Here is a 23,853-nt window from a genome sequence, read left to right on the forward strand (position 1 = left end):
TTTGAGCAGAATTCTTTCTCAGGTTATTTTTAGCCGGACGTATTAAAACTTCAGTTTTGATATTATTCTTATTAGCATCTGTCTCATTTTTATATGCTTTATAAAATTGTACACTGTAAAAATGATTGTGTTTTACAACAAAACATTTTTTAAATAAAATTTGTATTTATTTGTATTTACTAATAATTTCTGAGTGTTTTTAAATAGTTTAAATAGTTTCAAAGTATATTCAAAGTAAATTTCGAAATAGTTTTAAAGTAAATTCTACACCTTTGTTTTCAGTATACATACCAAAATATCGGCATCTTAGCGGCGTACGAACAAAAACTAATGCAAATGCAAACATGCATTCAGAAAAAAATCCCTAATTTAATTAAATAAAAAAATAAAGAAACATTTTAAATTAAATTAAATTAAATTAAATTAAATTAAATTAAATTAAATTAAATTAAATTAAATTAAATTAAATTAAATTAAATTAAATTAAATTAAATTAAATTAAATTAAATTAAATTAAATTAAATTAAATTAAATTAAATTAAATTAAATTAAATTAAATTAAATTAAATTAAATTAAATTAAATTACATTTATGCATTTAGCAGACGCTTTTCTCCATATGTGACCCTGGACCACAAAACCAGTCATAAGGGTCAATGTTTTTGAAATGGAGATTTATGCATAATCTGAAAGCTGAATAAATAAGCTTTCCATTTATGTATGGTTTGTTATGATAGGACAATATTTGAGATACAACTATTTGAAAATCTGGAATCTGAGGGTGCAAAAAATTCTAAATATTGAGAAAATCATCTTTAAAGTTGTCCAAATGAAGTTCTTAGCAATGCATATTACTAATCAAAAATTAAGTTTTGATATATTTACAGTAGGAAATGTACAAATTATCTTCATGGAACATGATCTTTACTTAATATCCTAATGATTTTTGGCATTAAAGAAAAATCAATAATGTTGACCCGTACAATGTATTGTTGGCTATTGCTACAAATATACCCCAGCGACTTAAGACCAGGGTCACACATGACATGACATAGACATACGACTAAGAGTGTATCTCATCTTATACAGGTGCTGAATCAAAGTCTTCAAATAAGAAGGGCTCTTGTCAGGCAAGTAAACATCTGTGCAGCCTTTTTGTGTTTAAAAAAAAAAAGATAAGTCAATGAGCTCAGTCTGTGTAAATGTGGTCAATGTAACGCGCAAATTCTAGAAGTTATCAAACATGTGTGTTGCTTTGAACTGTGTGTTGCTTGTGTGTGGTCTGTATTCTTTGTGCTCAGATTCCTCCAAGGAATAAAACACACAAAATCACCAACTCCAAACAATGTCCTGCTCAAGCAGACAAAGCCGAAAAGGAAAAAAGAAGCAAAAACACACCAGCTGTCAGTTGTGTTGGGCAGAACAGCACAGGCAGACCCAAGAGCAGGTCCAGCGAGGCTGTGAGAGTGCAGTCGGACAGCACAGTCACGCAGCAGAAGGAGAGTGTGGTGTGTCTGACACAGGAGCAGTTCCAGCAGATACTGAGCACCATCAGCAGCTCATCCTCTGCAAACACTCACACTCACACTCACACAGGTGAGCTTCTGCAGTGAGTATAGGACCTGGGGGATGCTTCATTAAACTAGTCAGGCTTATTTCGGTTAGTCTGACTTATTGTCACTTGATTTGGTTTCAGAAAGCAAATTCACCATAGCTGTCACTGTAGCAACTTATTCTGGGAAACTAGCCTGGTCCGGAGCAGGCTAAGCTGAGCTCCTCTAACACTGACCAATAGGAACGCATTGATATTACCACTGACTCTCTCACATACACTTTATTATCAGTCCAAAAATAGAAGTATACAGAAAATGCAACTTAAATAAATCAAATAAATACAAATATAGGCCTAGGCTACAGCCGACTGTATTTAAGATGCATGAAAACATCATAACATAGCTGCTACTTGCACATTCAGTTGATCAGCAGTTTCCAGCCATGCAGCTTTTCTCTCTGGTTTTATGACAGCTATGTTTATAGTAGAACATTAAAACATTACAGTATAAAAATGCTTCTTTAAAAACACTAAATTAAAAATGAAAACAGACTACGTTTTAACTGATAAGAGGAACACACATTTAACTAATTTGAGCTAGGGCTGTATTAGCCAGCTTGCATTTGATTTACAGTTACACTTATATGTAGGATTAAAATTCTACATGTCACATTTAATGTCCATCAACAAATATTTTAGCAAAATGTATATTTTACTCAGAATTATTATGTTTAGCGCGCAGCAGTGCTCGTTCACTCGCGTAAGACTCGCCCACTCCTGACAGCAAAATGGATATATTTGCATGACTTTTTAACATTTAAAGATGAAGAATAAATATACCTGTGACATGTCTGTTATGCATTGAGGAAAATACAGCATCTCAAATGCATTAAACAGCACAAATATATTCGCTGTTTACCATGGTTTATCAATTGATCCATGATCGACATTAAGGGCTGCTCAAGAATAAGTGTGCACATCAAATTATCCTGACTCACTGAACCTGGATCGAATTAGTGAGATTGTATGAACTTAATTTGTCGTTTATGAAACCGCTTTAGTCCCGATTGATTTGTTAGGTTATTACAAGTCAGGTTTTGGACTTTAATCCCTGCTTTTCTTAAAACAGCCCTCTGGTGTTTCATGATCAATAAATATATATATATATATATATAAAAAAAGGGCAAACCCATAAAGAGACATCAGAAAATTAATGTATTGCTATTTTCCATCTTATTGGGACTCAAATAATACAATTTCATGATTTTTATTCAAAACTTGACTCTTATTTTTGATTTTAATGTTTGTATCCCCCAGGAAACATCGCCCCTTTGGGGTATAAATTTACTGGAAACAGAACAGAAGTGAAAGCATTTCAAAATAAGTTTATAATAATATATTTAAAATAATAAATGTATAAAAGTTTTAAGTTCACAGTAAAGATAATGTAGTATACTAATTGTTTATATTTTATATAAAATAAATATTTTATAAAATATGTTGCACTCTAAAATTGCCATAAAATAAAAGCCATATGTCTAACCGATTTATGTTCCAAATTTGAAGTTGATATCACAAAAATTGTGGTTCCTGTGAGATTTGTTTGGGCACTATACCAAAAACAACCACTGGGTTACACCCAAACTTTATTAAATTTTTTTATGCAGTTTTCTGTCACAATATCACTTCTATTACAAAACATTCACCAAATATGGAAACTTCACTGTCAGACCTTTCCAACAATATCTGTTTTGTAAACATTACAAAAAGATTAGATTTTCTAAAACGCAAGCCACAAAAACTTTTCACTGCTTCTCTCCACTGCTTCTCAAATGTTTGTATCCCCCAGGAAATGTTGCCCCTTTTAGGGTTAAATAACTTCGTCCATGGCATTCTGAAGGACAAGCTTTTTTCTTGTTAGCAGAACCTGTGGCCAGCTCAGAAGAAAAGTGTGCCGGAACTACAGGAACAGCTGAAGAGTTGATCCTGGACGACCATAATTACAGACACAGAGCATCACAAGAAAAGACAGACAGACAGTAAGAAAACTGACTTGATTTAAGATCAGATGCAGTGTATCACAAGAGGCGAATCTTATAACGTGAGCTTAGTTGTCATGATAACAATGCTACAATGAAAGGAACCTTATCAAATAACGAATCACTCCAAGGCACTCGAAATTATAGTGAAAAACACACAATACTACACAAGCTAACAAGCCTTGATCAGGGTGCCCTAAAGCCATGTGAATAAAGGCTTTTTCAACTTAGAAGTCCCACATCCAGAGAGCACTGATTAATGGGCTTTATACCCCAGCAGCATTTTTTGCATATTTTGGATGTATGAACTTTTATCAAATGCCTATTTTTATTTTTTATTTATTTATTTTTTAAATATGAGCAGTGACATGAAAAATGGCATGCTTTTGATATGTTTTGTGAGATTCACCAAGTGAGTTTCGTGATAAATACCCAGCTAACAAGAATATGTACTGAGAAAATTTCGCTAACGTTCCCATGAAGTTATGAAAACGTTATTCCTGAATGTTGTTTGAATGTTCAAAGCATTGTTTTTTAAACATTTTAAAAAAATGTATTCTTGTTCTTGGTTTTGTGAACATTCCATTTGATCATTTTGAAGACATTGTGGGAAAGTTCCTTTTGAATGCTCTCTATCCATCTGAAACTAGTAAGCATTAATGTTTAAAAATAATTAGATGAATGTCCAACTAAAAAGTTTCAGAAAAATGTTGAACAATATATAAATAATATTTTTGTGCTGACATTTTGAGCACATTTTTTAAAGACCAGATAACTTTGAACATTCTGTTAACATTTCTGAAATAATTTTTGTTAATAAATGTGAAAGAACCCTGTTAGCTGGGTCGTTCTTAATAACCATGATGAAGTCATGTATGTCATGTATGCTCTTGTTTCTCTCTCTTTTGTTTTGAATCAGGCCTCTGTCAGATGAGCAGCAGTTAGGCTTGTTCAGCACATTTGGAGAACGGGAAAGAGATCGAGACAAACTGGAAGCCAAAAGAGCTCAGTGGAGGAGAGAGCTGGGTACTGCTGTGTTGTGCAATCAGACACGCCTTTGTGATAACTACGTAGCAAGTTTTTTATTATTAATGAGGGTGGCATAGAAACTCTGAGAATGTGATGGACAAATTCTGTCATTTACTCACTATCGTGTTGTTTCAAAACTATGCGTTTCACAAAAGAAGATATTTTGAAGAATGTTGGTAACAGCTGCTTGTAGCCTATGGAAGTCAATGGGGACCAGAAACTGTTTGGTTATCAACTTTCTTCAAACGTTCAAAGTAATTCATACAGAAACACATGATTTTTTTAAAAAGTCCACCCTTAAACCTAACCGTCAGTGGGTCTAAGCAGATCATATGAAAACTTATGAATGAGATACAAATTTGTATGAATTAGTGAGAAATTCACCAAAATAGTTTCCTGAAGTAGTTACGAACTGTGTTGAATTAGCTATGGTGAAATAATCGGTTTGCTGCTTTACAGATGAGCAGATGGCTCTGAAGAGGCAGCAGAGAGCCAGTCTCAAAGATATGAACGCTCACAGTGAATCATGTGAAGCCAGGCTGAAAGACCTGCCTGACACAGTGAGTAGATATGATGCTTTTCATAAATCATATTGCTGTGTGTTGCTGTGTCATGGTCAATGTTTGACACATTTTAAGCTGCAACACATTGAAAATCATCTGTCTGTATGTGTTCAATCTGTCACAGCTTTCACAGACGATAAATATTCTACTGTGCCTGGCTGCAGAAACAAAAGTCAAACTGTTCAGTTAAATATAACGGGAAATAATGCAAACACTGAATTTTTTAATCAACCAGCTTTTTAAATTAATTGTCCACAAGAGGGTGCAACAAATAAATATATCAATTATACAGCACTGTTTCACTGTCAATACTGAGAACAAATCTGGCTAAAAGTGCATTTCATTTGAAATTTAAGTGCATTATAAAAAAAATAAAATGATTTAACAAACACTCTCAAGCCAGTTCAGTGTTAATTTATTTGTTTTTTTACTTTAAATTTGGACTCATGAGTCAGATTTACTCTGTCTGAAATAGCATTTAATTTTTATTTATTTATTTTTATTGCATTTTAACAATACACATGTACATATAAATTTCCATGTAACAGATAAATCTAATTTTAATCAACAAAACAACATTTTAGATGACAAGAATGTACATATTTAAAGCAAATATTAAAGGAAAATAACTGTTAATGTTGTAAAATTTATGAAACAAATTCAATTTGATCAAACAGCGATAAATGTGACCCTGGACCACAAAACCAGTCATAAGGGTCAATGTTTTTTTTATGCTGAATAAATAAGCTTTCCAGTGATGTATGGTTTATTAGGATAGGACAATATTTGGCCGAGATACAACTATTTCAAAATCTGGAATCTGAAGGTGCAAAAAAATCTAAATATTTAGAAAATCATCTTTAAAGTTGTCCAAATGAAGTTCTTAGCAATGAATATTACTAATCAAAAATTACGTTTTGATATATTTACGGTAGGAAATTTACTAAATATCTTCATGTAACATGATCTTTACTTAATATCATAATGATTTTTGGCATAAAAGAAAAATTGATAATTTTGACCCATACAATGTATTGTTGGCTATTGCTACAAATATACCCCGGCGGCTTAAAGGGGTGGTTCATTGCGATTTCACTTTTTTGACGTTAGTTAGTGCCTAATGTTGCTGTTTGAGCATAAACAATATCTGCAAAGTTACAAAGCTGAAAGTTCAATGCAAACGGAGATATCGTCTTTTAAAATTCTGGCAGTTTAATGCCTACAAAAACGACTCATAGGGACTACAAAGAGTTATTTCAGGGGTTCGTGAAATCACAAACCCAGATAAACCCCGCCTTCGGGAAAAAGCAGCAAAGGGGGCGTGGCCATGCTGCACTGCTTTAGAGAAGAGGAAGAGAAAACTAGAGGTGCACGTAAAAATCTATTCATATATGAATCGCGATTCTGTCTTCTAACGATTCTAATGGATTCACACGTTTTAAAATCAATGTTCTAAAGCAGCAGTTCTTAATAGTGTTCCTCGCGTTCCCCTGCTCTGCACACGCTCTGCATCTCTCTCTCTCTCTCTCTCATTCAGCTCACCTCCATCTTTCAGCTCAGCTTCAGCAATGAACTGTTACAATTATGCACTTATTTTCACATAGCTATGAGAAGCGTTAAACATGGACGCGCGTGCAGTTGCCGTACTGTATTGAAGCACGATCCTCCTCAATAATATCCTCTGCTTCTCAATCGGCTCAAACTGATAAGCGATATTAACGATGCAGTTGTTTACAATACAACCGGAGCACGTGCCGCCGAGGTGAGGGGCGGGATATGAATTAGTGAGAAATTCACCAAAATAGTTTCCTGAAGTAGTTACGAACTGTGTTGAATTAGCTATGGTGAAATAATCGGTTTGCTGCTTTACAGATGAGCAGATGGCTCTGAAGAGGCAGCAGAGAGCCAGTCTCAAAGATATGAACGCTCACAGTGAATCATGTGAAGCCAGGCTGAAAGACCTGCCTGACACAGTGAGTAGATATGATGCTTTTCATAAATCATATTGCTGTGTGTTGCTGTGTCATGGTCAATGTTTGACACATTTTAAGCTGCAACACATTGAAAATCATCTGTCTGTATGTGTTCAATCTGTCACAGCTTTCACAGACGATAAATATTCTACTGTGCCTGGCTGCAGAAACAAAAATCAAACTGTTCAGTTAAATATAACGGGAAATAATGCAAACACTGAATTTTTTAATCAACCAGCTTTTTAAATTAATTGTCCACAAGAGGGTGCAACAAATAAATATATCAATTATACAGCACTGTTTCACTGTCAATACTGAGAACAAATCTGGCTAAAAGTGCATTTCATTTGAAATTTAAGTGCATTATAAAAAAAATAAAATGATTTAACAAACACTCTCAAGCCAGTTCAGTGTTAATTTATTTGTTTTTTTACTTTAAATTTGGACTCATGAGTCAGATTTACTCTGTCTGAAATAGCATTTAATTTTTTTTTATTTATTTTTATTGCATTTTAACAATACACATGTACATATAAATTTCCATGTAACAGATAAATCTAATTTTAATCAACAAAACAACATTTTAGATGACAAGAATGTACATATTTAAAGCAAATATTAAAGGAAAATAACTGTTAATGTTGTAAAATTTATGAAACAAATTCAATTTGATCAAACAGCGATAAATGTGACCCTGGACCACAAAACCAGTCATAAGGGTCAATGTTTTTTTTATGCTGAATAAATAAGCTTTCCAGTGATGTATGGTTTATTAGGATAGGACAATATTTGGCCGAGATACAACTATTTCAAAATCTGGAATCTGAAGGTGCAAAAAAATCTAAATATTTAGAAAATCATCTTTAAAGTTGTCCAAATGAAGTTCTTAGCAATGAATATTACTAATCAAAAATTACGTTTTGATATATTTACGGTAGGAAATTTACTAAATATCTTCATGTAACATGATCTTTACTTAATATCATAATGATTTTTGGCATAAAAGAAAAATTGATAATTTTGACCCATACAATGTATTGTTGGCTATTGCTACAAATATACCCCGGCGGCTTAAAGGGGTGGTTCATTGCGATTTCACTTTTTTGACGTTAGTTAGTGCCTAATGTTGCTGTTTGAGCATAAACAATATCTGCAAAGTTACAAAGCTGAAAGTTCAATGCAAACGGAGATATCGTCTTTTAAAATTCTGGCAGTTTAATGCCTACAAAAACGACTCATAGGGACTACAAAGAGTTATTTCAGGGGTTCGTGAAATCACAAACCCAGATAAACCCCGCCTTCGGGAAAAAGCAGCAAAGGGGGCGTGGCCATGCTGCACTGCTTTAGAGAAGAGGAAGAGAAAACTAGAGGTGCACGTAAAAATCTATTCATATATGAATCGCGATTCTGTCTTCTAACGATTCTAATGGATTCACACGTTTTAAAATCAATGTTCTAAAGCAGCAGTTCTTAATAGTGTTCCTCGCGTTCCCCTGCTCTGCACACGCTCTGCATCTCTCTCTCTCTCTCTCTCTCTCTCTCTCTCTCTCTCTCTCTCTTTCAGCTCAGCTTCAGCAATGAACTGTTACAATTATGCACTTATTTTCACATAGCTATGAGAAGCGTTAAACATGGACGCGCGTGCAGTTGCCGTACTGTATTGAAGCACGATCCTCCTCAATAATATCCTCTGCTTCTCAATCGGCTCAAACTGATAAGCGATATTAACGATGCAGTTGTTTACAATACAACCGGAGCACGTGCCACTGAGGAGAGGGGCGGGACGTTTAGACGCGTGCTAGAGGCGGTTTAGCCAATCACTGGGCTAGCTAACCAATCAGAGCCCATCGCGTATTTCTGAGGGAGGGGCTTCACAAAAGAAGGAAATTATCAGCCCGTTTCTCAGAGAAGGGACAGAGAGGTGTGCAATAAAGGTAAATTATGTAAAAAATAATAAAAGCGTTAACACATGTTAGACTGCACCCCATAAACACAATCAAGCCTAGAAAAAAACCCAGTGAACCACCCCTTTAAGACTGGTTTTGTGCTCCAGGGGCACATATGTGACCACACCTTATTGAAAAATAGAAGAATAATCACACCACGACACTGCGACATGATGATAATGCCGTTAAACAGCATGTAAGGTTGAGTGTTTGAGCTGTTGGTGTGTGTGTGTGTGTGCTGGTACAGGATGGGCCGAGCTCACGGAGAGCAGCTGGAGCGGAGAGTTCAAACCGCAGAGCTCCAGCCCAAACACAGCGAGAGCTCCCTGCTGCCATCCGCTCTGCCTTCATCATGGGGGTGAGGTTCATCACCTACTCAAACTAATGCTCTGCAGTCGATCAAGTGATTTGACTGCATCTGTGGTGTCTGATGTGTGCAGGAAGCGGCTCCTGTGGAGGACTTGTTCAGTGCTCAGACACAGGAGCAGCAGAGACGCTGGCTACAGGAACTGGACAAGCAGAGAGAGGAGGACAAACTACGCCGACAACACGACAAAGAGATCAGCAGCCAGGTGAACTCCTCTCACCATGATCATGTCAAGTATAACTCCAGTGTGTCAAAAAAACAAAAACAAACAATCTATTGTGTATGTATATGTATATATAATAATGCAGGGGCCACTTGTGCTTTTAGGGGCACACTTGTTATTGGAAGTAATTTTGTCACTGTGCAGATCACTGTGCAATCTGTACACTTAAACTGAAACGATTTCAAGGAAAATTCGTTCCTATGTAACATTTGCCTGAATGTTCAATTTACAGTTGTGGTCAAAAGTTTACATCCCTACAGAAACTGCTAAATGTTTACAACATGTCCTTCCAAGCCATTTATTGAACTAGAGTGTGTTTCAGCACGGTATGAAAATGGTCTGACTACAACTAACTAGAAGTAGTGTTTTCCGGTATGCATTGATTTCAGCTTCTGTTTTGTGTTGTGTTGGCATCCGTTATGTGAAACGGATTCATCAGGGCAGTACTAAAAGCACGGCCCCTCTTATTTTATTAGAAATTGTAACATTTGGCATATTCTGCAAGATGTATGTAAACTTTTGACCGCAAATGTATAAAAACACAACTAAACCATTTATTTTGTTGTAGCCTAATGCATTTGTCGTGATTGTTTTATGTTTAAATAGTCTGAAATCTCAGTTACACTTTATTTGACGCTGTACCTTTAAGTACTGAGTAATATGTATTAACTATAAGGGTTTGGTTTAGGCTTAGTTGTGTGTAGGTATGCATAATTTATTGTTATTACTATAGTAAATATATGTAACATCTGTAACAAGGACACCATAAAATAAAGCGGATTTAACATTTTACATGTAAGTACATGTACTTACTACTATAATAACAATAAATTATGCATAATTACATGCAAGTAACCCTAAACCAAACCCTAATCCTAACCATATAGTAAGTACATGTAGTTAATTAATATTACTCTGTACTTGAATGTACACTGTAACAAGGACACCTTAAAATAAAGTGTAACTGAATTACATAACTGTTTGGGTAAACGCAGACCTTCATAAACAGCCACAGCTCTTCAGGCACCGCTCTTTCTTCATACGGTTTCGCTTCTCTGCAGTGGTCTTTAATTTTCTTCTACGGGGCCCACCGCAGGACAGACCACGCATTGCACCCGCTGTCAGCAGATGGTTTGGAGCGGTACGATCCCCTGACAGTGCTCTTTATCACACAGACTCGTTTCTCTCACTCCTGTACCCTCCGCAGGCTGAGGACATCGAGCGCTGGGCCGTTCATTTTGACTCTCTTCATCAGCCCTCAGCTGACACCAGCAGCTGTCTGTCTCACCGCTCTGTCTCTGGAGCTCTGTCCACGGCATGGGACGGCTCCAGTGCGTTTGGAGGGGACAGTCTGGGGAGGGCCAGCGTCGACACCACTCAGGGAAACCAGCAGAGATCCAGGTGTGTTAGCTGAGAGATGCATGACACACAACACACCCTGAGGGGGCAGAACAGATCAATCATAACATAAAAGAACTATCATAACCGACAGAAAATGCTATGCTAAAAACCTGTTAATTGGTTAATGGTAAATCTTGTCAGTATATAATGATGGAAAAACTAGTGCTGTCAAACTATTACTCGCAACCAAAATAAAAGTTTTTGTGTACATAATATCTGTGTGTGTACTGTGTATATTTATTATACATATATAAATACAAACACATGCATGTATATATTTAAGAAAAATATGTTACGTTTATATATTAAATGTATTTTTATATAATATAAATTATATTAATATAAATATACACATGTAAATATTTTCAAAATATTAAAATATATGCATGTGTGTGTCTTTATATATACATAATGTATGTAGAAAAATATTTTATGATGTGAGCTCACGATGTGAGTTATTTATTATAATTTTGCCAGAAAAAGTTTTAGAATTTTTATGACATGTTAATGTAACAAATCTTGTGTAATATAACTTGTGTTTGTTTGCTGGTTTTTATTGTATTTGCTATACTTGTATTTTTTCTATTGTTTTTACCATGAAAATAGCCCAAGATGCTGACATGGCATTAAACAAAAATATACTACTACTACTGATATATACATAATAAATATACACAGTGCACACAGATATATTATGTAAATAAAAACTTTTATTTTGGATGCGATTAATCGTTTGACAGTGCTATAAAAAACAGATTTGAGTAATTTAGTATAATAACACGACTTCAGTTAATGATATTGTTTTTTGTACTCCGTCTGTAAAACCTAAACTGTTGCTACTGTTTTTATATAGTAAAGTTCTGGCAACTACAGCTGGGATTTTTAATGTAAATTTATTGTTTAAATTTCAATAATTCTAAACAGAATGGAAGTTAATTTATAATGACAATGCACCAAAATAAAAATCTTGGCCTAAAGACTTTTTAAAATTAGACTGTGTTTGGAATAACTAAATAAATTCTAAATATTCTTAGTCTGGCTTGTTCAAGGGATTTATGAAAATAAAAATGCCCCTGTGATTCGTTGTTTAGTCATCTTCGCACAATGACAGCCTTGCTGGACCCTGCTCAGATCGAGGAGCGAGAACGCAGAAAACTCAAACAGCTGGAGCACCAGGTGAGATTCAACCCTCGACTGAAGCCGTACACTCATAGAAACATTGCTGAGCTCTGTGACACTGTGTGATGTGCAGCGAGCCATTGAGGCTCAGGTAGAGGAGCGCAGACACCAGAAAGAGAAAGAGGAGGCCACACGACGGGCGCAGGAAAAAGAGGAGGAGAGGAGGCTTGAAAGAGAGCGAGAACAACTCCAGCAGCAGTATATGAAGGACACAGAGCGACAGAGACATAGAGAGGTACAACACACACACACACTACACAAACATATTACATATCTGTCTTATACTAGTGCTGCCAAACGATTAATCACATCCGAAAATAAAAGGTTTTGTTTACATAATATATATGTGTGTGTTCTGTGTATATTTATTATGTCTATATATAAATACGCACATACATGTATATATTTAAGAAAAATATGTTGTTTATAAATTAAATATATTTATCTGTAATATAAATGTATACATGTAAATATTTTCAAAAAATATACTGTATGTGTGTGTATTTATATAGACATAATAAATATACACAGTACACACACATATATTATGTAAACAAACACTTTTATTTTGGATGCAATTAATCGTTTGACAGCACTAATATATATATAGAATTTATTTTAATTAAAGGTCATGTAGCACATATAAAATGTCCCTGCTTTGTGCATATGGAAGCTTATTTCCGCCACGGAATAAAAATATTAAAAAAGGTAAATGTTATTTTTTTATCTCACAATTTCAGATTTATGTTCATTCAGACGTTCTCATACTTGTGAGTTTACATCACACAATTCTGACATTTTTGACACTTGACCTTACTGCATTTACATGCAAAATTTTCAGAAAAAGTCAGAATTGAGAGATGTAAACACTGAATTCTAAACTCTCAATTGCTAGAAGAAAAAAACACACAATTGTGAAAGTCAAAATTACGCTTTTATATTGTTATTCAATGATGGAAATAAGTTTTCATAGACATCACTGAAATGAGTGTTCTGATAAACCCTGAGAGACAATAAACTGTGGTTCTGAGAAACATTTGTGTTCAGGCTGAGATGTCTTTGAAAGGCAAGGATCCTAACAGCCTCTGCACAAGCAGAGTAAATGCTCTTTATTAGTTATTTTCAACTGCTTACACACAAAATCTGTACTTGTCACACAGTTTCTGAAAGCTGACACTCAAACAGCAGAAGCACACACCAAATCTGCAAAACCATACACTAATTCTCAGCCTTTGACTCCGTTTTCAATTTCAGAAAACACTTTTTGCAAAACACAACACACAATACTCTATGTAACACAAAACTAACAGGATTAATATTATGGCAAAGGTGTTTTCAAATGTTTGCTTTTGAGATGTGTGTGTGATATTTTGAATGCAGTGCTTCGTTTTGCAAGAGATGTGAGGCATTTTGCATTTCGTGTGTGCAGTTCTTGGATTTGTGTGTAAGCAGTTAAAGAAAACTGTAAGAGAGAGTGATCTGTGCTTCACTTCTGGTTATTGGCACTGTAATGGGCATCTAGAAAACGCAAATACTGACTCTACCAAATTTGTAATTGCAAAACTTATTTCAGTCAATTGGATTAATCTGTCAAACCATGTACTAAACAAATTCTGTATATCATTTTTTGTAAACAGTTGCGTGAAAAATGGTTGAAAATATCAAATGAACACATCCACTCCGTTTAAATGTTTTTCAATGTTAGAGTGGTAAAAACACTGACATATGTTCTCTTTGCACAGCAAATCATCTCGTTAGTTGTGGAAACACACAATAAATGGCTTGGAAGGACTTATTTTTTAAGTTGACAGCATGGTATAAGCTTTTATTTTAAAAGAGTAAATAAAACGGTAGGGTCCGTTTTGAGTAGTATATTGAATATGAAAGTGGTGAGAACTCTATTCCAGGAGGTGCAGTCTCGTAAAACAGAGGAGCTGCATCTGAGCATTCAGAGAGCCCAAGAGGAGGCCTGTAAAGACAAACACATCCAGAGAATCAGAGACCTGGCCAAGAAAGGCCACGATGTGTCCAAACTACTGCACAGCCTGGAAGCAGACTCACAGGGTATGAGGGAAATAAACTTCCTTTGTTTTCACTAGATTGTGTATGCATTATTATAAAGTAGTCTTTTAGCCCTCAGTGGTGAAGACTTACCTGGTCCTTCAGCGACTTCCACATCTCCAAGAAGAGACACCGCTGTTCAGACAGGTTTGATACTTCACCCAGAAATCAAGATCCTGTCATCATTTACTCATCCTCATCTGCTGAAAGATTCTTAATGCATTAATGATTTTATGCAACAACACCATGTTCATTGACAATCATTGACAATGGCTTTCAAGTTCCAAAAAGGAGGGAAAAAATTAAAGTAGAAAAGTTCTTGAGAACCCTTCAATGAGAAATTATGAGAAATGTTCTCAGCCAAAGCCCTTAAATCTTACCTATTTTTCACATCTGTGTCCCTGGAGCACGAAATCAGTCTTAAGTTGCTGGGGTATATTTGTAGCAATAGCCAACAATATGGGTCAAAATTGTATTGTATGGGTCAAAATTATCTATTTTTCTTTTATGCCAAAAATCATTAGGATATTAAGTAAAGATCATGCTTCATGAAGATATTTTGTAAATTTCCTACAGTAAATATATAAAAACTTAATTTTTGATTAGTAATATGCATTGCTAAGAACTTCATTTGGACAACTTTAAAGATGATTTTCTCAATATTTAGATTTTTTTGCACCCTCAGATTCCAGATTTTGAAATAGTTGTATCTCGGCCACATATTGTCCTATCCTCATAAACCATACATCAATGGAAATATTATTTATTCAGTAAATCTCATTTTCAAAAAAATTGACCCTTATGACTGGTTTTGTGGTCCAGGGTCACATTTAATCTGACATTCGGGAGACAATGACGTCAAAACTGCATCCATACGTCAATTAATTCTGAACATGGTTGTGAAATTTCAGCTTTGGTGGAGGAGAGATTTTCGTAAATGACCAATCTGATTTTGATTCCACTTGTACGGAAAAGAGCTGAGTAAATGAAGTACAAACAGCATTTGTAATGAGAGGATGGAGAGTAACTAATGACAGAAACCTCATTTGCGGGTGAACACATTTAAAAAAAAATGTTGCTAAACGAAAGTATGAGCACTGGCACAATATCAGTCTGTGATTTTTGCAGAGATCATCCCTCAGCCAGAGAATGAGACCGTTATTCCCAGAGCTGCAGTCACATGCCCAGCTCCTCCAAACAACACATCCCAGCGATGCGAGGTAAAAGCATCTGCAAAGAGCCACAGCAAGCAGCATCTGAGAGATGCGGACGCTTACGAGCCTTACGCACGGAGCGGCAGGATCCACAGGCTGGAGAAGAGGCCCGAGTGGAACACACAGAGACCCAGCAAAGCCTTCGTCCCGGCGTCGGAGCGCTACCCCGAAGCCCTGCAGAGACACCGGCAGGAGAGCAGGAGACAGAGGCAGCAGCAGCTGATGACGCTGCTAGAGAGAAGCACACCGCAGCCACTTCATAACCACAGACCTCAAGCACAGACACTCAGGACGTCTCCTCCAGCACTGGGGCAAAGAGTATGTCGCTTTCGTTTAGTAGTTAAGAGCAGTGACTTGTCGAGTACTAAAAAACTGATTGGAACAGAACCAGTGTTAAATTCCTCACAATTGCCATCCCTATCAATGCGTGTTGTGTAAATGTTGATAAATGCATTTCAGAGTGTTGATGTAGTTTCTCTCTTCTGTTCAGAGTAAAAATCAACACCAAGGAGCACCAGCCTTCAGTGCTGAAAGGTGAGTTTTTTTACCCAGATATGCATGAAGCTTATTTTTTAAAATCTCTTTGTACTTAAACATTATACTGTGGACTACAGTGACTATTTGTGACCCTGTCTGTGAAATCCAGGCTAAAGTCTCAAAATCTATTGAGATAATAAGCATCAAAGTTTGATTTCAACCGTTAATTTCACTATGATTTCAGTCTTTGACATGGCCTTACTCGGTCAATATTAAAGATATAAAGGTTATATTTTCACAGAATGTTCTACATCTTTATGAAGGATGATTTTATGTAGAAAACAGTAAATCACAAAAAAATGACTTTAGCTGGGGTTTCACAGGCAGGGTCACATTTAAGGTCATAAATCATACAGCCAAAGGCAATATGTAGGCAAAGAATGGATGCCATTTAAACTACAAATATTATACAAATCTGTGTTTTTGTTCAGTATCATATATTGATACATCATGCTTTAATGGATAATATAGTATGATATTGTGGTAATATGGAGCTCATACTCAAGAGGGGAAAAAACATGTTGTAATATGTATGGTATGATGCAAATGTAAATCTAATCTAACAGATTACTTACATAAAGTGCATATAAATATGAAAAACTATATATATATATATATGTGTGTGTGTGTGTGACTTGCAAGAAATGCAAAAATTGGAAAAAGACACTGTGGTACTGTTTCACTTCATTATGCAGCGCAATCTTTTCCAACTGTGCTAATTAAAAGAAAGGTTTCTTGAGTTCCAGTTCAGCATTAGGGTTTCTTAAGAATAATATAACAGGGTTTTAGGGTTATTGCTGTGAAGGCAAAGCCTGATGTCTAGCAGCTGAGACTTTATTTTAAACACAAACAGTAATAAGTGTACTGTTTTGTTTTGTAGTCCAGTTGGTGAACAGAAGGATTAATTTCTTTCTAAAATGAAGCAAAATGTAAAAGTCTTCCCAGCATTACCTTTGAAAGCGCATGTTTTCAGCATGCTTGATGTGTTTTCTAGTGATTTAAAGAGTGTTTTGTGTCTCCAGCAGGGTGCCGTCTTCTCCCGCTCCTGCAGTAAAGTCCTCTCAGCAGGTGATGGAGGACACGGGCCGCCCGCCGTCGTTAGACTATGTGCCGTATGTGCGCACAGACGAGGTGTATCACATGGACCCCCTCGCTCCGCTGTCCAGACCCCCGACACATGAAGCCCATCAGAGGGTCCACACAGGTCAGAAAACTAGTGACTTGCATGGATCCGGATTGAAATGACTATTTCTAGTGAAAATTTGCCGAACAGCGGTAAATGTGACTGCATCTAATATATTTTTTATTAGATCAAGGATTTTGCTACTTTTGTTGCAAACCTGACATTCCCTCCTTTTGTGCTCCGCTGAAGAAAGAGCTTCACGCAGTTCTTTTCCATACAGCAGTTCATAATAACTATTAAAGGGTTAGTTCATCCAAAACTGAAAATTCTGTCATTAATTACTCACCCTAATGTCGTTCCAAACCTGTAAGACCTTCGTTCATCTTCAGAACACAAATTAAGATATTTTTGATGGAATCTGAGAGCTCTCTGACCCACCGTAGACAGCAATGATCCTAACACGATCAAGGCTCAGAAACGTAGCAAGGAGATCGTTTAAATAATCCATGTGACATCAGGGGTTCAACCGTAATTTTACGAAGCTACGAGAATACTTTTTTGTGCACAAAGAAAACAAAAATAACAATTTATTCAACAATTCTTTTCCCCGAGTTACCATCTTCTGCCATTTTGGAGAGTACCACAGAACATAATCAATGTAATCAGTGTTGTTTACGTTCAGCATTATGTTCAGAATTGTTGAATAAAGTCGTTATTTTTTTTGCACACAAAAAGTGTTTTTGTAGCTTCGTAAAATTACGGTTGAACCCGATGTCACATTGACTATTTAAACGATTTCCTTGCAACGTTTCTGAGCCTTGATCAGCTCTTGGATTTAATCAAGAATATCTTAATTTGTGTCCCGAAGATGAACGAAGGTCTTACGGGTTAAGAATGAAATGAGGGTGAGTAATTAATGACAGAATTTTCATTTTTGGGTGAACTGACAGCGCTGTGAGATCAGACCCAGTGTGAAGCGCTTGAACTCAGCGATGAACACAAATGACTCCGTGATTTAAACTAGTTTAAATCCAAACAGAAGAAACACTGAAAAGCCTTCTGACTGTCTCGTAGCAGTCAATCTACACATCGCCATCATTTACCATGGATTTACTGCAGTAACACTCACTGCACCATGGTATTGTGGCAGAAATGTGGGATATTCACGTTGAATTTTATTACAGAAGTAATGGTATATAATTATAGTATGTATTTGTGCTTAAGCTATAGCATGTGCGCATTTATACTGAATGTTTTTAGGTAGCCTGTATGAAAAACAGTATAGTTATAATTTTACCATGGTATTGAGGTGCTATATGTGTGGTTTTAACTGTTTATCATGATTCAAATGTATGCTACTATGGAAGACCAATGCTTAATTAAAAAAAAAAAAGTTCAGAATAAATGTAACCATATAAACTGAGGTTGCTACAATTTTTTTACAGATTTTGATAATGAACTAAAACATACCTCTGCATCCTAACTCAAGCGACTATCAAATGTGTTTTTCTAAGAGACAAAAAAAAGTGGTATTATTAATATTATCAGGCAACCCAAACCTGTTTCTTGATTTGAAACAATATCACTCAATCAGAACATGCAGAAACTAAGAAATTAATTTTTCTATTTAGATATTTTGTTAAGGAAAATTAATGGTCTGGTTTCTTTCACTTTGGAGCAGAAATCTGGCTTTAAATTTTAAAGAAATAAAGATTTGACAATTATCGCTATCAACTGATATGAAAAAAATATCTATTGTGATAATTTTGTTGGTCAGCCCTACAAAGCAGACTCAGACTGCATGTGTATGTAATGCACAAGTCAAGTTTCCGATGCTTCTTGCAGTTGTGAGCAGCAGCAGGCAGGCGCCGCCTCAGGTCCAGCATCCTCCTAAAAGCACTGAACGGCAGCAGGCCATCCTGAAAGGTCTGTCCGAGCTGAGACAGGTAACACTTTAAAAAAAGATAGGGACTGCTCAGAGCGTTTCTCTTGTTTGAGTCTGTCAGCATGGATAGTAAACATTTTCTCATTTACTGAGTCTCTATATAACATGCAGTTAAAGATGCATTCACAAGATTCCTTTTTTGTATTGATTTAACTGCAACAAAACTGTGCGTAATAGTGTTATACTTGATTGTGTGTACTTTCGACCAGTTATTAAGGACGAGCTTCCTGTCTGCAACAAACAAAATCCAGCAGGAAACGCTGCAGTCCATAAATGAAATGCTGATTTATTTTATTTCAGGGTCTGCTGCAGAGACAGCGAGAGCTAGAAACCAGTCTGAACCCTGCAGTGCAAACACAACATAGAAACCACTTCTCACCTTTCAGACCGGTGTGATCCAGAGCTGCTTCCGAAAACAAGACCAGCACTTTATACTGCGAGATGTGAACAGTGGCGATGTTGCTGTCTGACATATGAATCCGTTACACGTTCTTATTAAGGACTAGGTTTGTAAAGGGGTGGTAAACTTCTGGTAAGTTTCCAAAAATCCCTGGAATATAAAAAAAAAATCCTGGAACGTTTCCAAAATTTCTGGAATTTTTCTGAAATAGTCCACCTTTTTGCAACCCTATTAAGGACTAATTGTAAATGTGTAACGCATCAGGCATGTTTTTGGGGTTGATTTTGAACCGCAGCTCTTGAATGTGAACTTGACAGTTTTCCCTACATGTGAATTAAACGTATTTAAACTAAACTTGACGCTGCGTCTACTATTGACCATACTTTTCATACTTTGCTGGTTCTGCTCCATATACATGACCAATATTACTTCTGAATCAGCAATACAGACACACTGTTTACACAGACTAATTTGAAAGTTGTTTAATGTATATTAACGGCTTTATAAAAAATTATATTAAAACCAAGGCCTTGAGCTTCTTCACAAAAGAGGAAAATGAACCGACATTATGAGCCCGACCAACATGCAAAAGCAAAATACAAATATAATGCTCTCTCTTGAAAAATATGAAATGAATCACTTTTTTAATTCAGTCTCAGTGAAAACCTAGAAATGTTTGATTTCTCTTCTATTGTACAAAAGTCGAGCTGAGACTGAGTTGTAAACACAAGTTTGAAAACTATCTACACACGCCGCTGGCTCACCAGCCACCGAATCCTCCTCTGTTGGGATGATATGCGTCGCCCTGGAAGGCAGAGTTTCCCTGCCAGGTCTGGAGGAACGGAGACCCATGGATCTGCTGCATATCTACGCCGTAGTGCGGCCCCCAGAGGCCCGGCGCCGAGCCCTGCGCTAAACCACCGCTCCAGGACATCTGCATGCTCGGATTGGGCAGGAATGAAAAATATGAAATGAATCACTTTTTTAATTCAGTCTCAGTGAAAACCTAGAAATGTTTGATTTCTCTTCTATTGTACAAAAGTCGAGCTGAGACTGAGTTGTAAACACGAGTTTGAAAACTATCTACACACGCCGCTGGCTCACCAGCCACCGAATCCTCCTCTGTTGGGATGATATGCGTCGCCCTGGAAGGCAGAGTTTCCCTGCCAGGTCTGGAGGAACGGAGACCCATGGATCTGCTGCATATCTACGCCGTAGTGCGGCCCCCAGAGGCCCGGCGCCGAGCCCTGCGCTAAACCACCGCTCCAGGACATCTGCATGCTCGGATTGGGCAGGAACCCTGTGAAGACTGGAGCTCCCACGACCCCGAGGCTGTTGGGAACGGTGCAGTTCAGAAGAGGATGCCTGAGCCCAACAGCAGCATTGTGAGAGATGAAGCTAGGGCCCGCCGTGAAGCCCTGCAGCGGTGGATAAAAGCCCTGTCCAGAGCTGCCAGGTCTGCTCCCATGTGTGACCGCTGCTTCAGAGGAACTAGCACTGCTCACTGCAGGCGTCTCTGAAACGCCGCTTTCAGTGGACATTTGTCCAGCATTAGCCGTGACGGTGGAGCTTGTGCTGGATTGCTCCCAAGCTTTGGACATATTCAGTATACTGCTCTCAGCTGCCGTTTCTCCAAGCTGGACCAGTTCACGACTGGCTTCGACTGGAGAAGAAGAGCTCAGCGGAGCCCCAGCTGCTTCAGCTTGGACTGGCGTCTCAGGACGAGTATTGGACATGCTGTGGTTTTCCCAGGAGCACTGAGGATAGGAATCGGACAGACCACTGTGGCTGAGGAAGCTCTGGTGAGGATCGACTCCAAAAGACGTCTGGAGAGTTTCACCAGCGTCCGACTTGGAAAGCATCCTGGATGTCTTGAACTGAGAAATTGCTTCGCTGAGAGCCACAAAGTCTATTGGTTTTGGCGTCTCGCTGGTGGTTGTGATCACGGGAATTGGCTTGGCTTGGTCTTGGAGAGAGGGTTCGGCGAGTGGGCACTGGTCTGGGACAACACAGACTGAGACCAGGACAGGGTTATCTGGAGAATCCAGGTCCGAGTCCAAGGACATGCTATCGTCTCTCACTACAGGGACAAGAGAGAGGTTACAGCCATCAACGATCACAGCTTCAGATTAATTTAATACATAGCAGTTTCCCAATTCTGATTTTCCGTCATTTGAAGCAAAGATTTCAATATGTACGACAGAATTTTATCTCAACATTAGCCTTAGATCATAAAGTCAGTGACAAATGTGACCCTGGACCACAAAACCAGTCATAAGGGTCCATTTTTGGAAATTGAGATTTATACATCATCTGAAAGCTAACTAAGGTTTCCATAGATGTATGGTTTGTGAGAATAGGACAATATTTGGCCGAGACAACTATTTTAAAATCTGGAATCTGAGGGTGAAAAAAAATCTAAATATTGAGAAAATCATCTTTAAAGTTGTCCAAATGAACTTCTTAGCAATGCATATTTCTAATAAAAAATTAAGGTTTGATATATTTACGGTAGGAAATTTGCAAAATATCTTCATGGAACATGATCTTTACTTAATATTCTAATGAGTTTTGGCATAAAAGAAAAATTGATAATTTTGACCCATACAATGTTTTTTTTGGTTATTGTTACAAATATACCCCAGCGACTTAAGACTGCTTTTGTGCTCCAGGGTCACAAATAAGGATTTTCAAGAGATTGAGCATAGAAATATAAATATCTATATTCAAGCATCTTTTTTTTGTTTGTCATTTTCAATAAAAGACTCAAAGATTGTCAAGCAGTGTAACAATCTAGCTTTGCTCAAATGACGGCAAAATAGCTACTTGCATGTTGGTGGGCAAAATAAAATTCAGATTCAGAATTATTGGTCATTTTCAGAAAATTTAATGTTGCCGTTGATTACAATGCCAAAACAATTTACGCCCCACAAAATGAATTTTAATTCTAAATACAGAAGAGCTGCATTCAAGTTACTGTAGTATCCTAAGCATCAGTTCTGCTGGCATTTACAATGATTTATTTTCATGCACCATGAAATACACAGCAAAATAGCTACTTGCATGTTGGTGGGCAAAATAAAATTCAGATTCAGAATTATTGGTCATTTTCAGAAAATTTAATGTTGCCGTTGATTACAATGCCAAAACAATTTACGCCCCACAAAATGAATTTTAATTCTAAATACAGAGCTGCATTCAAGTTACTGTAGTATCCTAAGCATCAGTTCTGCTGGCATTTACAATGATTTATTTTCATGCACCATGAAATACACACAGAAAATGTAATGAAGAATAAAGAGATAAAGTTAGGATTTATCAAAATACATTTATTGGAAGAATTTTATATATATATATATACACAGTTTTTTTTTTTTCCTAACCAGATACAAAAAGTATTACTCATGCCAGTTTACTTTATTGGTTTTAGGGTTATTTCTGTTGTGACGTAACAGTTAAAAAGTTATGGTTCCAAACAGAAACCCTTTCTGTATTCACACATTAAAAAAGAACCTTTTTTTTTTACTTTTTGCTATACGTTTTTAAGACGTATAGCATCCTGTAAACTCTTACATCTAATTTGAATCTTCAAACAACAATCTTTACACCTGCAAAAGGTTACAAACCCACACACACAGGGTCCAAAACAAACACTCGCCAAGGGCCAAAAGCAGCAGGTAACAACTGGCTTTTGACAAGAAAAAGAAATGTTACTGTCAAATGGACTGGTACCTTTTTTTCAGTGACTGCAGCATAATGGATGGTTTATTAAATATTTGAAGGCCGTTTTCACACCTTGCTCAATTTGAGCATTTCTGAGCTTTATAAAGGCAGTGCTGGAGAAAGTTACTTTTAAAAGTAATGCATTACAATATTGCATTACTCTAGAAAGAAAGTAACTAATTGCATTACTTAGTTACCTTTCATGGAAAGTAATGCATGCTGTTACGTTTGCGTTACTTTTTGTCAGCAAGGCTGTGCTTGCTTATTTGTTTTTGGCGACTGTAATGGCTCTTTCACATCAAAAGTGAAATTAATAAGCCTCATGCTGAAGGAAGTGCCTCTGCACCTGTCCCAATTTCTTTTAACAAGGGCACAGAAGAGCTGTCAGTGAATAAATGGGAAAACAATGTAACTGCCGTTACTTATTTGAAAAAGGAGCAGATATTTTGTTGTAAATTTAAAAGTAATGTTGGTAACACTTTATTTTAAGGTACATGTACTTACTATTATAATACCAATAAATTATGCATAATTACATGCAAGTAACCCTAAACCAACCCCTAATCCTAACCATAAAGT

The 23,853-nt window shown here is 36.7% G+C and overlaps 2 protein-coding genes across 7 annotated transcripts in view; one reads left to right on the forward strand and one right to left on the reverse strand.

The window, feature by feature from the left end:
- The first annotated feature begins 1,094 nt into the window (after positions 1-1,094).
- Positions 1,095-20,013, forward strand: ccdc66 (coiled-coil domain containing 66). Of its 4 annotated transcripts, XM_016276492.1 has the most exons (17): positions 1,095-1,129; positions 1,301-1,595; positions 3,473-3,590; positions 4,510-4,616; positions 5,079-5,179; positions 9,349-9,459; positions 9,542-9,673; positions 10,899-11,092; positions 12,184-12,268; positions 12,345-12,506; positions 14,179-14,335; positions 14,405-14,479; positions 15,461-15,864; positions 16,037-16,080; positions 17,106-17,287; positions 19,052-19,152; positions 19,452-20,013. In XM_016276492.1, exons 5-17 carry the CDS (start codon positions 5,087-5,089, stop codon positions 19,545-19,547), a joined length of 1,836 nt encoding a protein of 611 aa, XP_016131978.1. In that variant the 5' UTR covers positions 1,095-1,129; positions 1,301-1,595; positions 3,473-3,590; positions 4,510-4,616; positions 5,079-5,086; the 3' UTR covers positions 19,548-20,013. The 4 variants fall into 4 exon arrangements, with proteins under 4 accessions (XP_016131978.1, XP_016131979.1, XP_016131977.1 ...); XM_016276493.1 differs by lacking the exons at positions 1,095-1,129; positions 1,301-1,595; positions 3,473-3,590 and having other exon boundaries at positions 4,544-4,616; positions 19,052-19,132; positions 19,452-20,012; XM_016276491.1 differs by lacking the exons at positions 1,095-1,129; positions 1,301-1,595; positions 3,473-3,590 and having other exon boundaries at positions 4,544-4,616; positions 17,109-17,287; positions 19,452-20,011.
- Positions 20,014-20,166: 153 nt separating this feature from the next.
- tasora (transcription activation suppressor a) overlaps positions 20,167-23,853 on the reverse strand; it is a 68,791-nt gene continuing 65,104 nt past the window's right edge. For 2 of the 3 annotated variants that reach the window (XM_016276489.1, XM_016276488.1), the window contains one exon: positions 20,385-21,631. In XM_016276489.1, coding sequence (XP_016131975.1) covers positions 20,652-21,631 — 980 coding nt within the window. In that variant the 3' untranslated portion in view covers positions 20,385-20,651. Of the gene's footprint in view, positions 21,632-23,853 lie in introns of all 3 variants that reach the window. The other variant, XM_016276486.1, reaches the window with a different exon arrangement.

This window comes from Sinocyclocheilus grahami, unplaced genomic scaffold, assembly GCF_001515645.1.
Source record: "Sinocyclocheilus grahami isolate Dianchi unplaced genomic scaffold, SAMN03320097.WGS_v1.1 scaffold103.1, whole genome shotgun sequence".
Classification (NCBI taxonomy): Eukaryota; Metazoa; Chordata; class Actinopteri; order Cypriniformes; family Cyprinidae; genus Sinocyclocheilus; species Sinocyclocheilus grahami.